Below are 17,822 nucleotides of genomic sequence, written 5' to 3'. Positions count from 1 at the left end.
AAAAATGGAAAGGAAAACAAGAAATGGAAAGATAGAACACGGTAAAGACATCTTCTAGAAGGCTGACAGAATACATTGTGAGTACAGTTCTAAGGAACAAGACTAGTGGCCATTCTTGATAATTTTGTGAAACTGTGATATCAAAATATATTCCACAGACAGCAAAATCTGCTTCTTGAACTGTATCACCACTGTTTTTCAAAAGCTATGTTAACACAAAATGACAAAACAATAACCAACACCTTGTACAATTCTCCAGTACTTAAACAAATTTTGCTGCAACTCTGCTCCAGGCGCTTGGCAGGTGTAGAAATATAGTGAAATGCTCTGAAGTAAAGGACCATGCAGAGATGCACTGTGGGCAGCCTGGCAGCCTTAGACTGCTCGGCACAGAGGCAAAATAGGATTGCAAGAAACAACAAAATGGTTCTTTCTCATCCAAAATGTTATGTAGCCCACAAAGACAAGATTTACCTGGAAAACAGAATGCTGTGGCAGCAGACCAAAGGAGGCATCACTGAACAGGAAAGAGTGGGAAGACCATGTGCCCAGGACAGGAGGTAATAGAGCATACCAGAGCCAGAAAGATCTTGAATTTCAACTCTGTCTCCACCATTGGCGAGCTTTCTCCTTTTTGCAAGTAGCAGGATGTCTCTGAGAGTTAGTTTCCTTTCTGGTAAAACATGGATGATGGCATTCCTGTCTCCTGGGAGTCCAGTGATGATTAAATGAGATGATGTATGTAAAGTGTTTAGCATAGCAGCTGGTGCAGGGTGGAGACTCTGTCAGTGGCAGATGCTATTGAGTAATATCTAAATTCTATTACTCTAAGCAATGACTGAAAAAAAAAAAATGGGACCCACATTCCAAGGCAACCCCACAATGGTATGTTAAGGAAGGTAACATATTTGAAAATGAAAATGAATTTGTCAACCTGGACGTGACCTTCAGAACTCTGGTCAAATTTTTTCATTTTACTGATGGGAAAATTGGAGAAGAAAATGAACAGACTATTGTGGTTTGGATGTACAAGAAGCAAAAATAGATTTTAATTAAAGAGAGATTATTGTAATTTTTATATGACACAAGTTGAAGATGGAGTTAGAAAATTACCATTCATAATGAGTGTGTGTGTGTGTGTGTGTGTGTGTGTGTATGTGTTAGAAATATTAGAGTTCTTCTGAGGTGATGTCTAGAAGAAAGTTATCCTTAGCTTTCTGTGAATTTGACTAGCCTTCTTCACCCCCAGTGCACCCATAATAAAGTTCTCTGAAGCTTCACAGAGAGATGAATAAAATAGTTTCATGAATGAACTATGATCATAAAGAACATGCTTCTCCTAAGCTACAGCCAGGTCACTTACCTGTCCAAGAGCAAGTTAGGAGCAAACAGGAGCTTCCCTGGGTGCTCCATGGAGCGCCAGACGAGACCAATCATCAGGATCTCTAGCCAGGCACATTCTAGAAGGTGGACCTGATCATGGAGGGTCAAATCCACAAAGCCTGAAAACAAGCAAGAAAAACCCTGCTGACTCAAATGAAAAAGACTCATTACTGGTGAAATTAATGCAACAGGGATTTGAACTGACAAGGTCTATTTTCTACTAGACAGAGTAAATGCAATACGAACATACTTTATAGTGAAGTCAAGTAATTATTTTTAAAATCTAGCTATCTCAGTGAGTTTCAATGTGGCATTAAGTTCTTAGTGCCATAGTGTCACATCTACATAAATGTACCAACTTGAGTAACACACTTAGCTTTCTATAAAGTTATACTCAGTGTGAAAACTTGTGTGGATTCTACTTAGACTTATCATAGCACTCTGTGACTGTTCCTCATTTCTGTTTGAGTAGAAGATGCTAAGGTGCAAGAAATTTAAATTACTTGTCTTAGACCAAATAGGAATTGGAGCACAGGCAGAATGAAAGTCACCAAATTTCTATTTCTTTTCTACGTCCCTAAGTCACACTCATTTTTTGTAATATGTAAAAGAAAGACTCAGAAAACTCCACATTTAAATAAATCACTTGGGATAATGAGTCAGATGAAAAAAAAAAAAGGTGATACTATGATTACTTCAGGTAATAACCACCAAAATGTGTTCTTGTTTTCTAATGGTGAACTAGGAGATTAAAGCTTTTTCCAATCATTACTGATAGTATTGAGGTTACCTAATAATGTTAATGAGAAGGAGGAAGGAAGAAGGAAGGAGTAAAGGAAAAGGAAGAAGAGGAAGAGGAGGAGGAAGAAGCAGAAGAAGGAGGAGGAGGAGGAGGAGAAGAGGAAGAAGAAGAAGGAAGTTTGTTGAGCCCTTAGAAGCAATCCTAATGTTTCTTATACACAATTATTTATGAATGCAACAACCTGATGAGGTAGGAACTGATATTCCCATTGTACAGATGAGAAGACAGATGCTCAGAGAGCTTATTTGTCTGTTGAAGCCAAAACCTGTGTCCTTGACCACAATGGACACTATCTCTTCTGAGCTACACTTAATTAGAGAATTTGGATCAAGTGACTAAATAAATCACATACCATGCACACTAAGATATGCCAGAGTGACAGGGACATTAAATAAATCAAGTATCCATAAAGTTTGCTGCCTTCCAAATCAGTCCCCTATTCTTTTGCCCTAAGATATCCCATCGTAGTCTATTTCCCTCCCTTCTCTCTTTGCCCTCAACCCTTCCTTCCCTCTTATCCATGGGAATGACTCTAGGAATCCCGTTGAGTATGTGTGTGTGTGTTCTTTTCTTTTTCTCTCACGAATATTACACTTTTATTAGCTAGCTATACTTGTGTTGATAAAAAAGACAAAATTGAATTCTGTTTTCCTTTAACAATCAAGTATGAATGGTCTGCTTACAGGATGTTTCTTCTTGGGGTTCTTGGAGGTAACAAAAGCTCAGCATTAAACAGGTAGCTTATCGTTTCTTACATGCTTAAGTACCATCTTTCAGATAATTGTTATATACAAAGAGATAATGATCCACATAGGGAAACCAAAGCTAGAGACAGACCTCAGAGTCTATGGCCCCCTCTCTTACCATCATTTCATAATCAAAGCTCATCAATTCTATCTTGAGGTAGCTATAATTTTCTCCTTTTTCATTGCCACTTTTAACACACTAATTCAGCTCCTAACAGTCTCTTACCTTTTTGTCTGACTTCTTAACTCAGCATAATTAGTTTAAGACTTATCCATGAGGTTGCACGTATGATGAGGGGTTGATTCTTTTTATTGCCAAGTGGTATTCCATTGCATGGATATATCCCATAAATAAATACAATGTATGCTTTCATTGGACATTTGGGTTGTTTCTAGCTTTTGGCTATTACAAATAAAGCTACTACAAGCAATTTATATACAAGATTTTGTATGAATATATGCTTTTATTCTCTTGATTAAATACATAAGAGTAGGATATCTGGATATAGTATGCCAGGTGGATGTTTTAACTTTTTAAGAAACTGTCAAACTGTTTTCAAAGTAGTTGTACCATTTACATTCTCACCAGCAATACATGAAAGCACGAGTTGGTCTACATCCTCACCAATGCTTGGTATGGTCAGTCTTTTTAGATTTTATACATTCTAATAGATGTACAGAGGCATCATTCAGGCATGGTGGTTTTATGTGCATTTTCCTAATGACTAATAATGTTGCACCTCTTCTCATGTGTTTTCTAACAGATCATTTTGCTACACTGTATTCAAATTAATCATGCATGTATCTGTAAATCCTGCTACAGCATATACTCATTGTAGGCACAAGATGCATGATTCCATCAAATATTGCTTTTTTAAAGTTTAAATTTATTGCACCTTCCACTACATCACTCAGCCATGCCAACGCTCATGACGGTGTAGCCTGTCTCAGAGCAGGTGTCTTTCCATAGAAAAGAGTGGATTCCACTCATGTAAAGAAGGACTTGGCATCAGGAAACATGAGAAAGTGGATGGCTTCGCTCATAAGAAAAAAGTAAAAGATGAAAAAGCAATGATTTGGTTTCAGATCCCCAGGAGGCTGGGGCAGGGAGGGAATAGGTATCTCCACAGTGTGCAGTGATTTACCTATGGGATGTTCTGGGTCAAAAGGAGCTGGCCTTGCTCTCGAGGAAACATCTCCTGATGCAGCAGTAAATGCTCCTCTTTCTCAAAACCCACGATCTAATCAGATAAGCCAAACCAGTTTTGGTTTAAGTCATCAGTACTTAAAATGAAAGCCCTCTGGGTTTCATTTCTTAATTTCATAATTCTTTAAGATTTCACCCCAATCTTTTAAGTCTCATAATAGTAATGTAAACTTATACTGTGAACTAAACTTACTTGCAGAAATGTTAACATTCCAAAGGGAGGCTTTTTCTCTCTTCTCATGACATTTGCTATATGTAGTATTGCCACCCATGATGAAACCTGCCCCAGATTATCTAACATCCTAAATAAACCTCAAAAAGAATCACACAGGATGAGATCTGGGGGTGTCTCATGAGTTAGAACTGCAGTTGACCATGTAACCAATCCATATGGAAAACCAAAGGCCCGCTTTCTGATGGCAACTTTACATGTTAAATGGAATTATAATTTTTAATTCCCACTTTACAATTCCAGTATTATTTAGGTCTGACAGTTTTAGTGGCCTTTTGGAAGCCAAAGAAGCTCCTCATAAGCACTTGTGCCACATAAGTATGGTGATCATGGAATCTGTCTGAAGTATGTCTGTTGGTAATAGTTTTCAGTTGGAGGCCAGCAGGATTGCTCGATCCTTCTGTTGAAATGTTGTAGACCTCTCAAAAAGAGTCTATTTAATTATCTTTCCCAGCTGTGCATATTGCTTGCGGACAAGGGTTATTACATCTGTTGCACGGTGTGCTCTGCAAGTTCCTGGGTCAGGGTTGGGAGACAGTGTGCAGGAAAGGTTATCAACTAACCTTCTCAATGAATGTAAAGACTATGAAAGATTATTAGATGGAGTGTCTCTTTTCTTCCAATATACTGGTCTTGACTTTACCACACAACCTCTAACTACCTTTTCACCATTGAATAAATATACCATGAGATGCCTTCAGTTCATAGCCAATGGAGAAAAATAATGTAATAAATCCCAAGCAAAATTATATTGGGCCAACTATGGATAGACATTCAAGACCTTGGTTTATTTTCCTGATAAATAGGAAGAATGTTCTGATATGCAATTCCAAATGAACCTGCTATAATAACCTAGAGGCATTCAAAAAGTAAATCCCGTTCTCTCTTGAACACTAGAAATTGTCGCTAATAATAAAGTGGGAGTGTAGCAGCTGCTACGGGACATAAGGAGAGGTAACAGTGGTAGATATTCTCGCAAGTGGTAAGTGAGAGGTGACTCATCCCCTCATCACTTGAGGACCTCCATCTTAATGACATGGGGGCAGGTGCCCTGTGGCCTTCACACAGGAGGGACAGAATGCATATCGAAAAAGTAGTAACAATAGTTTGATAAGACTAGGTGAAATCAGTTGCTCAGAAATCTCATTTAATAAAATAAAAATTTTTTAAAAGCAAACTCAAGTTTTAATCCCTAGTCTATATTCACAAGTCCCAGTAATAGTGAATCCAGAAAGGATATATTGAAAACAGAGAGAAATGCCTTAGAATCCTCACTCCTCACCCCCTGTATGGGAAGTAATCTAGCTAATAAAATTGAGGCATGTCTCTTTTATGGCAAAATTTATCCCTCCATCATAAACCAGCTCACTACTTCCAGCTTCATCACCAAGCACAGACATTCCTGCCTTCTGCCTTCCATTATACAGTAATAGTTTTTCCTCCAAGATATGTTAACTTTGTGTTGACTGTGAAAGGAGCTCATGGGATGTCCACCTCCCTGCCCCAGTCCTCACGAGATCCTGAGCCCTCTTCTCCACTCTGCTTTGCTAGGGACTTCTTACAAATTGCCTAATTTGCCTTGGTACGCCAAGAGATTCTTGAAGCCTCACCCTCCTTTACTGGGTGTGGCAAGGCTCCTAGAAACGATGTTGAAAAGTGTACAGAGATCTCCAAGCAAAATGACTAACATAATCTAAATCCTGGTAAAGTTCCACACTACCTTGGAGGAAAAGATAAATCAGGGTGGCTCTTCAGTAGAGACATGAAAAGAAGTAAGTGCTATAGTCATTATATTCCTGCTTCCATGGGATACAGTCTATGAAGATTTAAAGCAGAAACACTACAAAAGAAAAAAGCAACATTTCCCTAAGGAGTGCTATTTACAAAAAGCTAGGTGGTTGGTTCCCTTCATAGATTCACTGGAGAAAATACTGGTTTCCTGACCTTCAAAAGAGATAATCATTTTCTCAGTCATATGATGACCCCAGTGTTCTCCAAAATGTCAGTCATGAAATTGCCTGTTGCATTTTTTTCTGTATTGGCTTTTTACTCAATAGAAGAAGAGTTGAATAATTCATCTCTTTCCTCTTCAATGCCAAAGACTCAGTGCAAGAGTACGGTATGGGAAAAAATAAATCATGGAAGGGAGACTGTGGCACAATGATGGCTATAAGCTAAATAAAACTTTGGATTTCTGGGAGAAAGCTTATAGAACATATAGTATCAGAAGAACTAGACTCCTATGTAAATACCAAGCAGTCTTCATGTCCTATATTTTGCAATTTATTCTCTAAAGAATAGTAACTTATTGCCACACCATGGATCATGGACCCTATCGTACCTATAGTACAGTTGAAATGACCTTCCTTTTCTCCAAAAAAAAAATGTTTGGACTCTTTTATATGCAGACTCATTAAAGCTAGGATTCCCATTCTGTAACACTTTAAGCTGTCTTCAATAACAGGACAAACATTTTAAAAATTTCAGAAAATGAGTTTAATCTATTTAAATAAAGAAAGTCACAAACAACTCTTACCAAATATGTACTACTGTTAGAAAATAAAATAAATGCAATATCCATCACCAAAATAAATTGTAATGGAATAAATAATCACTTGTTTTGAAATATTGTGAGTCTCAATGCTAGAAGAACATGAGCTTTCTCTTGAACCTGCCCTACATCACCATCACTGTGACTATTCTGGTTTTGCTCTGCTATAATAAGGGGGTGTGAGCAGCTCCCACCCTGACCCCCATCCCATATCATACCACCTGTCCAATGCTCTTATGCAGCTGCCATACTAAATAACCACCTTGCCAATACCAAGATGACTCTTTCTTTCTTGAAGCTACAATAGCCTTCGTCCTCTGGCCTGACGACTAGCTATTTCCAAATCACATCCCAACATGGGACTTTTTGATCATCTGAAGGGCACACTCCCACCCATCTCCCAACAGAATGAGGAGGGCAGAAGTAATGAAGTCATGAGCTGAAAAGTCAAGAAGACCTGACTTTCAATTCTTCTGTGGTCTACAGCCAACTAATTAATATCTCTGAAAGCATTTCCTGTCTGTAAAATGCAGATGGACTGACCTACCACTTAGGGTTATTGTAAAAATTAAGGGGTTAGCAGATGTCCCAGAATGCCACGGTAGTTACTCAATAAATATTAGTTCTATTCTCTACTTCATCCCAACAGGCTGCAATTTCTGCCCAATAGAAGAAAGCAATGCTTTTGCAAAACACCAAGAGAAATGTTTTGTTTTAAAATATTTTAGGTTTATAACTTCAAACTTAAATTGGGCAGTTTGTGCTTGCCCTCATTCATGATGTCATATTGTGTTTTCTGTTTATGTTTTTCTTTTTATTAGGTTATTTTTATGTATAAATGAAAAGGATAAAAAGGCTTCCTGGACCTCGAATAGCCCTAAAAAACAACACTTTTCATGATTTAAAAGGAGAGGGAACAAGAGCATGTGGATTGTATTTTGCCTAAAATACATGTGCAAAGAAATGAGAAAGGAAAGCACGTTTTGGGTTTTATTACACTCCAAGCATTTCAAGAGGTTTAGCATGTCCAGAATGCAGCTGTCTTCATACACCCCCAATTAGAAATAGTTGATGGTTTTCTACTGAGCACAGCAGCCCTCCACACTATGTTTGCTGCTGTCTATTTGCCTTGGGATAGACAGAACAAAACTTGCCTTGTAGTGACTACTTGCCTTAGGAAACAAAGTGGTGTTCTTCGGGCAAACGCTACGCAGTAAAAATCAGTGGGGGAAAAAAAACCCAAAAAACTGAATTCATTAGAGAAAAAAAATTGAAGAATTTAGTCCAGAAGTTTTACGATAAACAAAGGTACTGCTTCTTCAAATAAATGGTGTATGCCTCAAATAAATACCCCATATTAAGATGACCATTTCTTGAAAGAAGTATGGATGATGAAAGTCATGATATCTATGTAAATCTGCAAACTTGCCAACTTTGACTATGCAATCTGATAACAGCACCGTGTATTACTTTATGTAATGTAATGAAGACATTTCTGACATTACCCATTCCTTCAGAACAGTGCAACAGAACTTACATCTTACTCTGAGAAGTTTTTTTTTTTTTTTACGTATACAGATTCAAAGGTGATGTTTCTGTAGTATATCCCAACTAAAAGCCAATTGGATTGTTTGTGATAATTCTACTTCTTCCTCATTTTTATCTAAATGGAGGATAAAAACCAATAGAAGGCCTGCAGTATTTCCTGGACCTTTCTATTGTAATGCATACATGAGGTATAAACTACACGGTGAAGAAAGTCTCGCCTTTGCCAAGACCTTAAGTACAATGAGTGGCTAACTCATTGGAGACCAGTCGTTAAGAAAAGAAATCTAAAGACAAAACTGGTTTCAAGTCTGCTCAACCGTTGCTTGGTCTTTAACTCCAACCCAAGTAACCACATTCCTTATAATGCTCCTTTGAAAAATTATTGGTCTTAACCACAAAACTGTATTCTAACTTTACTTCAAAAATTCCTTAGCAGCTTTTCCCTGCTCTGGACATCAGCCCATGTGTACAGTTTAGTCATCCTGTGTGTTTGTGTGTGTAATATATTGTAGTTACATTCTACTCATCCACTAGTATTTGATTATTTTTACACATCAACATATAGGACATAAAAGCAGTGTATGAACTTCTTCTCTATTTAGAAAGAAAAATGAAGCATAAGCCCCTCAAGAAATTAAGGTTTTAGAATTTTATATTGTAGCTTATACAGAATAACTATAATACAAAGAGAGAAATTATTCTTTACTTTAAATATAAATTTTATGAAATGTTTCCCATAACGTTTATTCATCAGTTTAGTTTACCACATACCTTTTAATGGCTAAATATATATATTTTTTCAAAAGCTGGATATATCTTAATTCTGATCATGATACATACAAACTTTTAAAATACCAGGTATATTCCTTTAAAAAGTTATGGGCCTCACTTTTTTGGAAGTTGATATGAGAAAATGTCACTTGTATCTTTGGCAAAGGGGAGTAAGAAGATATTAAGCAGTATCCCTCCTGTAAACATTCATTTCTTTGGCAAATTTCTCTCCAAATTTGGTAACAAGAAAAGGTCTTCCTCTCCTAAATAATTTACGCTCCTATTTGTTACCTAATAAGAATGATGAAACTACTTACAAGCTTCATGCAGCCCCACCATCAGGAAGCACAGGTGTTAATAAAATGTTCAAAAGCAATAACAATTGTACCTGTTTCATGGGAAAATGATCGCCTCATTCCTACTTGTTTCTGGATCTCATGCTTGACTGTATTATTGAATTACTAGGTACCTCACAGGAGACTTTGCAAAGTAGACAGATAAATAAATCATTAAAATATGTATATTTGTTTTCACACGCACACACATAATTACCCTTTTTCCCCTCCATTTAATAACAAGTAAGTTATTTGATTACAGGTGAGGAAGTAGTTTGTCAGAAGAAAAGAATTAGTCTCACAGCTCTATCTGACTCCAGAAACAAAAATAAGTCAAGACTGTCAGACTTGAGGATGAGACTTGGGGATCACAAAAAAAAAGTCCCTTAGAGAAAACAAAGCAGATGGCAATCCTACCTTGTTACCAGCCCCATCTGTATTACACTCAGAGCCTTGGTTTACGAAGAGATGGTTGTCATGACAATAAGCATTTGAGAAGAGTTCTGGAGAAGCTGATGGATTTAAGAGTATCTTCCAGCTTCCCAATTTTCCAAACACACACAAAAAAACCCATCCCCACCCTCATCCCCAAATAAACAATTCTATTACTTCTCATATTTGCTACAATTATTCTATGTAGATATCATGAAATTTTGCACTCTCTCTTATCAAAATCTCCTGGGAGTGACAGAGCAGATCCTTACTCTGATACTGCACAGCTTGAAGGTAAACTAGTCTTTTATTTTTGTTCAGCAAAGGCAATTGTATTAACCACAGCTTCTTCTTTTTTTTTTTTTTTCTTACACGCTCAGAAAGAAATCAATTTCAGCCTAAATGAGAAAGAGGAAAATGGTAAAAGAAATTATTTTCCAGTTTCTGAGTAGATTGCAAACTAAAGAAGGAAAAAAAATTAATAAACTATGAAGTAAAGTACTTAAGACTGCCCTTTTAAGTGCTTGTCAAATGGACAGGAAGGACAGCCTCTGTGGAGTGATTCTGAGTTACCTGACAAAGAGCACAGACTGGCTGCATCCGAAAAGTCAACAAGCACTTGTACCTTGGAACATACATTCTTTCCATCAACCTAGAAGCAGACCTGCGAGCATTTCAAATACTATTGTCATCAGTCTGCATTTTCCAGATAACTGTATGCTCCTGGTAAACACTACAAATGTCATCAAAACAAAGACTAAAAGGAAAGTAGACAGTTTCTTTTTTAGAGCAAGTCTCCAAACCACATGGACAAGGATAGCTTCCTCCCATCTCCACTCAGCTCAAGACCCTCCATGAAGCCAAAATTGATGACAACACTGTCGTTTTAGTGAGATATTCCTCTCACACACACACACTCAATTTAAAATCTAGAGGAACACCTGTTGTTGCCAAGAACCCAGGGACTTATAGTTCTGGAATGGATTAAGAGCAAAAAAAGAGGCTTATATTTCCATTTTCTACTTAAGTTCAGAATGCCGAAATGGGAGTTTTATAAGGTAAAATTGCCATGAGGTCTCAGAAATGCTGAGCATCAAATCACATGACAATGCTTCAACTGGGAAGCCAGAGAAAAGCCCCACGGCTCCATGTACAGAAGGAGTGGGCCCAGCCAGTCAGGAGCCCTTTGGGGTCCAAGGGTCTCACAAGCACATGGGGTTTAATTTAGAAGAGACCTCTCCCTTCCTTCCAGTCTTTCTATAGTTCCCTATCTCCCACGTTCATTCCATTATTCTACACAAATTTCAGCAGCAAACAGAGAGAGCAACCAACCAAAGAAAGGAGAAAAATTTATTTCAGCCTCTTCCACCCCACCTTTGAAGTCGGTGATCACTGAACTTGTATATGCCATTCCAGAGAGAGGCCAAAAGGAGATTGGAAGCCAGAAACTATTTTTCTTTAACTCGTGGTGGATTCTTTTACAAGCACAGTGATCTTGCCAGGTCATTAAATAACCACTCTAAAAATAGAGTGGGTAGCTAGGTGCTACAGTTGGGATGTGGTTTGCCCCCACCAAAACTCATGTTGAAATTTAATTGCCTGTTACAATGTAACAGTGTACAGAGGTGAGGCCTTTAAGAAGTGATTCTGATGTTAAGATGTATTCATGTCTTTCTCATGAGAATAAATTAGTTCTCCAGGGAATGGATTAGTCTCGTCGTTACAAAGTGCATCAACCCCTTTTGTCCCCTCTCTTTCTCTTTGTGTGTGCCCATTTCTCCTTCCAATTCTCTGCTGTGTTCTGACACAGCATGGGGCCCTCATTAAAAGATGGCCAGATGTGGCTGTCTGATCTTGAACTTCCCAGCCTCTAGGATTGTGAGTCAAACAAATCCTTATAAGTTATACATTACCCGGTCTCAGGTGTTCTATTATAGCAACCGAAAATAGACTAAGACACCAGGCCACTCTATAAGAGAAACTCTCTAAATGCTAATTAGTTTGACAGTAAAAACTATCCTATTTCTTGCTAGCTCAACGTGGCCTCTAGCTTGGTACTGGGTCTCATCAACAATGTTGGCTCCCTAAGGATTACAACAGGAACTACAGCACTATCTCCTAATAAAGATAAAGAGTAACCGTACTAGTTTCCTAAGGTTGCCATAATCAAGCACTACAAATTGGGTGGCTCAAACCTGCCTTATATTTAGTAGTAAAAATGTATTCGGTCTTCAAGATTGCAAAGCCTCTTGTTCTAAGTATTTTAGGTCACAAATGAAAATAGTTTGGATTGGGGTTACTAAAAAAGACCAAAAAACAAACAAACAAACAAAAATAAACCCCTCCCACATACAAAACAATGGCACATACACCAAATTAAAGCAAAGTTTACAAATATTTAGCAAGGCAGAGAAGGAGGTATCTTTTCTTAGACACAAGGACATACAGGTGCCATCACTGAAATGACAGACTGTTGTTATTCCATCTCATGATGACAAGACTAGAGATTGTCCTAGAAGAGAATTTACTTATCTCAGGAAATCATTACCTGGGCTCTAATTTGCTAGAATTTTAAAAAGGCAGAATCACTCCTTTCCAGGAAAACCTAATTATATATCATATTTATATAAAGAGAAAAGTATCTGTTGACTACCTTCTTAGAGTTCCAAGTGTCTCAGCAGGACTGTTAAGTTTTTCTATATAGAATATGATATTATGAGGATGCAATGTGTGATAGAAAGAATAATGGGCTTTGTTAGGTTCAGCTTTGCCATTTATGAGTTAAGTGATTTGGGGTGAATTATTTAATTTCTGGTGCCTAGCAGAGTGCCTTCTCTTAGTGTATGCTCTATGGATATTTTTTGAATGAAAGAATGAATTGTTCTGGGTTTCAATTTCTTCATCTGCAAAATGAGAGTGGTAACACTATCCCTGCAGCATGTTATGGTGAAAACTAGAAAGAATATATAATTCCCTGGAAAATATGGGTGGTCAACAAATAAATGGTACCTATCATTGTATTATTTCCTTTTTCATTATAAAAAGTACCAAATATTATGCAGATAATAAGTTATCTACTTACCACCTAACCATGAGCTTCACATATAAAATTTATAGGTTGAAACACACACATAAGAGAGTTCTTAAATATTTTTATTCCATTTGGAAATCTGACATAGTCTACAGATGACTTCTCAGATTAAGGTTTTAAGTGCATAAAATAAACTATTTTTAAAAATCACAAAATGAAACAAGTTATACTGAAATCCAGTTCTTAAGAATGCCTGGGTATTTATGGACCCCAGGGTAAGAGCCCCTGATAGGATAAGGATCAAAGTCAATGACTTCCCAGATGATCAAAGGCTGCTGGAAGACTGACTGTCTCATTACATCTTTTCAGAAGACTGTAGGAAACGTTCTGATTCATTACATAGTTTCTCTCGAACCCCAAACACAACAGACTAAATAAGAATTTCATGCATCCTACAGTGCAAACAAGAAACCTCTTTCCCGATCTCCTGCTTTTCTTGCAATGCTCTCATAAAATGATTGAAGAGCTAAGAAAGTATTACTAACTATTGGAAATGCTTGTTATATATAAGACAAACAGATTTTTTAAAAAAGGTTTTAGTACAGATCTAGTAAAACAACTGCTATTTAAGAGCAGGTACAAGAGTTGGCCTTAATGACTCACTTTCAATGATGACTCACTTCATAAGCTATTAAAGGAAGTCATTAATATCCTTAACTAACTAAAGTCTGTGAAAATGCATCAAGATTTGAAGATTAAATGTAAATGGCAAGCCTTGAAATAGATTAATTCTTTGATAAATTATAAAATGATTTTGAGATATCAAAAACATTTCATTTACTTTTAAGTATAGCAAAATCTGTTAGTATGAAGCTATACATGAAATAAACAGGTAAAACCTCCAAAATACATGTTTCTTGTCTTTCAAATCTCTTGTAAAGATTTGCCTGAGCTATGAAGCTTTCTCTGGCACCTGAACAGACATGGCCAGCTGAGGACTGGTCAGAAGAACCAGGACAGCCACTCAGACATTGAGGCTGATACCACCATTACGAGGGTGTTTGGAACAGATGATGTAACTCTGTTGGACTGTCCACTCAGCCCATTCATTTTGCACAACTTCTGTGGGTTCTGTCCATGACATCTTAAATACTAATAAAAGTCCAAATTTAGGACTAGGAATCCATGGCAAAAAACAAATCATTCCAATGGCATGTAGCTACATGAAAGGATGCTGTTTTGGACAGCCAATGGAGGGGAAGGATACCTAAACTTTGGAATGTAAGTTAAGAGGAAGAAAACAGATCCTAAACATAAATACTTGAAAGGCCACCAAACATATGAGAATTAACTCCAGTTGTTTAAGAAAACAACTGATATAGTGATATAGTCTCTATCTGGGGTCTGCAAGATCATGCATGATTAATTAAATGCTTTCAGAAAAATGTAATTGGTTGAGTGAAAAAAGTTTCTGATCCTCTTCCTGAACCTTTCCCCAGTTCTAGAAGATACTCCTCCTCCAGTGCATGACTTCCTGAGTCATCTGTGTGCTGGACTCACTAGAAAGGAGGATGCATTTGTGCACTCGTCTTTACTTTTCCCAAAGAACCCAGCATGTTGCTTTTCACAAAATTAATATTCAAAAAGTATTCTGAGTGAATGTTTGCAAGAAGCTAAAAAAAGAACAGAAAAAAAAAAAAAAGAAATAATGCTGATTTTATTGGCAACTATAATATCCTCTTGGTATGGTCAGCTAGACTGGGCCTCATTATATTTGAAGATATGTGTAAATTGCATAATTACATGTAAATTTTACCTAACCATTGAATACCCCCACACTCCCACCCCGATTGGGATGCTTCAGAGAAATAACAAGGGTAAAGATAAAAAATTAAGAATAGTCCTAACTGCACTGAAAATCTAAAGCCATAACATATGAGAGCAAATAATTTTATTAATAAGCCCAAGAAAAATATTTAATTTGTTAAGTGGGATATGAAACCAATGAGCTGATGTGAAATTTTAAAACAGAGATAACAAGCAACATGAAAGATTAACCAAAAGCTTAACGTACAGAGGAACAAAATGCCAAGAAGTAACAAGAAGAGCTGGGGTTTCCCTCATCACTTCTGAAAGCTTTGGTGACACCTCTAAGTGCTCTTTCCCTCCCCGTGGCTTTCCTGGGCTTGCTTTCGAATCTTTTCAGGATGGTAGCATCTTTAAAGATTTTCCATTCTCCATTACTGCTTTTCTTTTATTTCTGTTTTTTCTCTTCTGCCACTCCATCCAGTGGAGTTTTAGCAAAGTGAACATGATTTAAAGTTTGAACTCTATCAGAAATTTCAGATAACTTTTGTCCTGCTAAAAATACAGTCAATGTCAAGAAAGAGGTGAAAGTGGAACCACGATATGCTGAAAAATAACTTAGGTTCATGGATCTATCTGCCTTCGTCAATTATAGCTTTTCTGCACATTGCTTCTCAGGGCTTATTTTTCTCCCAATGCATCCATATTAACACTCATAATGTGTTATACTTGTCCATTTGAAGTACCTACAGCTACAATATTATCCTATGAGATACTTTGTATCTTCTGTCTCATTTTGCAACACTGGGGCTATGATCACAATTAAATGTTTATCAGAGTGTAGAAAGCATTCCAAGTTTCCTAAGGTTGCCACAAAAAGATTACAAGGGTTGGCTGGGTAATCCTAGCACTTTGGGAGGCTGAGGCGGGCGGATCACAAGGTCAGGAGATCGAGACCATCCTGGCTAACACGGTAAAACCCCGTCTCTACTAAAAACATAAAAAACTAGCTGGGCGTGGTGTAGTCCCAGCTACTCGGGAGGCTGAGGCAGGAGAATGGTGTGAACCCGGGAGGCGGAGCTTGCAGTGAGCCGAGATGCTGCCACTGCACTCCAGCCTGGGCAACAGAGCGAGACTCCATCTCAAAAAAAAAAAAAAAAAAAATAGATTACAAGGGTTGGGGTTTATAGTGACCTAATGTCTCAATTTCCATTTCTTGAAGGATCTACCATAGGGTCTTTCACTTATTTAGTAGTTGATTAGTAAATTTGGTGTTGATTGAATGGATTTAAAAATAAATAATTGTATTTTTGGAAAATTCAGAAGCCAGACATATGCCAGTACCAACTTCCTACAAAGACTGATCAGATCCACTCCCATTAACTAGGTTTGCACACATCATCCAAAGCAATGAACGGTAAGATGCTCTTCACATTGTTTTTGTTTTGTGTTGCTTTGCGTTTTTGTTTTTGTTTTTGTTTTGGCCACGACTAGGAAGTCTACTTACATAGGGAGAGACAGTACCTGCTTTTTGGTGCTCATTGCCCCATTTTACTAGCTGGGATGAAGTAGTAGAATAACACCATTGGATGGTCTGGAACACATTTATCACTCAAATCTCTTTTGTTCTTAATAAATAGTGGATGGTCTCTACTTCTTTGAAATTACCCAAAAAATGGGATTCCCTGTACTTTAATCCAAGCATGGCACTTATGGATTTTCTCAGTCAAATCAATATATCAATAACAATTTCATTCCTCAAATAGTTACTGAAGACCTATTACATTCAATTTACTGTGTTAAGGATTGAAATTAGCATACTTTTACTTTTATTTTGTATATTGAGATGGACGAATCTCCAAGTTCTATTTTTACCCTGTACATGCATGCTTATCACTGTTTATTGCTAGAAAAGGAATGATATCTCAAGAGGCATATAACATGGTCTCATATTACTGGTATCAAAATAAGTCAGTGCAAGTCTTGGTACCCAATCTAGAGGCGCCATTTGCAAGCTAAGAAGAGCCCAGAGGAGAGGAGAATTGCTAGTGAATCAGTGGGGAGCCCACTAAGGCAGAGGGACTTTGGCACAGCCCAACAGACAGACAGAAATGAAGCTCTCAGGGCTCAAGAGGGGCTGCATTCCAGGCAGAAGAAGGATCATGGAAACCACACCAACAGGGACTTGCAGTCAGGAACAAACAGAACACATCTAGAGGACAGTGGGAAGTCCCCCTGGCTAAAGCACAGGGTGTATTGAGAGAAGGAAACCTTGCTCTCGATGGATCATAGGCAAACTGAGGAGGACTGTAACACCTTGCTGAGAAGTTGAATGTGATTCCTTGGTGACCACAGCAGGAGGTCCTGAAGTCCCTGTCCTTCGAGGCAAACAAGGAGGCTGTTCCATACAGACTATCAGGGAAAAAATGCACTGTTTATCAAAAGATATGAATGTTCTTGACAGGCAAAGCCCTCCTCAAATGAAATGGCAGTGCAGGGAGATGATATTCAGTGTGATGTAGCTGTGAGTACTTAAGAGTGTGGCCTGAACCCAGGACCTTGGATGAGATCCCAGCTCAGCTACTTCGTAGTGGAGACACTTTGAGAAAGATATGTAACTTCTCCGGGCCTTAGCTTCTTCATCTGAAAATGGAGCTTAACAAAAAAAGAGAGCACTTTCCTCATAGGGTTATCATGAAGAGGAAAGAAACCAGTAAGTATAAAGTGCTAGAACAGTGTCTGGTGCCTGGTCATTACTCATTAAGTGTTAGCGGCCTCTCTGGAGCAGTTGTTGTACTCATTGTGATTCAAGGTGATCCAATCAGTTGGTATAAATGCATTTTTAGGGCCCCACCTTCCTCTAAAATTCTTACCATTCTTGTGGAATAAATAAAATCAAGTAACAAAAATAATGATAACTCAAATGTTGAAGATTTGTAACTTCCAAAAAGTCTAACTAGAAAACAGAAATTAAGGAC

The 17,822-nt window shown here is 37.7% G+C and overlaps 1 protein-coding gene across 7 annotated transcripts in view; it reads right to left on the bottom strand.

Moving 5' to 3' along the window:
• Positions 1–17,822, bottom strand: part of ESR1 (estrogen receptor 1) — a 432,869-nt gene that overhangs the window by 84,221 nt on the left and 330,826 nt on the right. For all 7 annotated transcript variants that reach the window (XM_005552152.5, XM_065542899.2, XM_045390344.3 and 4 more), the window contains one exon: positions 1,364–1,502. In XM_005552152.5, the coding sequence (XP_005552209.1) occupies positions 1,364–1,502 (139 nt within the window). The remainder of the gene's footprint in view (positions 1–1,363; positions 1,503–17,822) is intronic.

This window comes from Macaca fascicularis, chromosome 4 (genome assembly GCF_037993035.2).
Source record: "Macaca fascicularis isolate 582-1 chromosome 4, T2T-MFA8v1.1".
Taxonomy (NCBI): Eukaryota; Metazoa; Chordata; class Mammalia; order Primates; family Cercopithecidae; genus Macaca; species Macaca fascicularis.
This window is presented reverse-complemented; position numbering and strand designations above follow the sequence as displayed.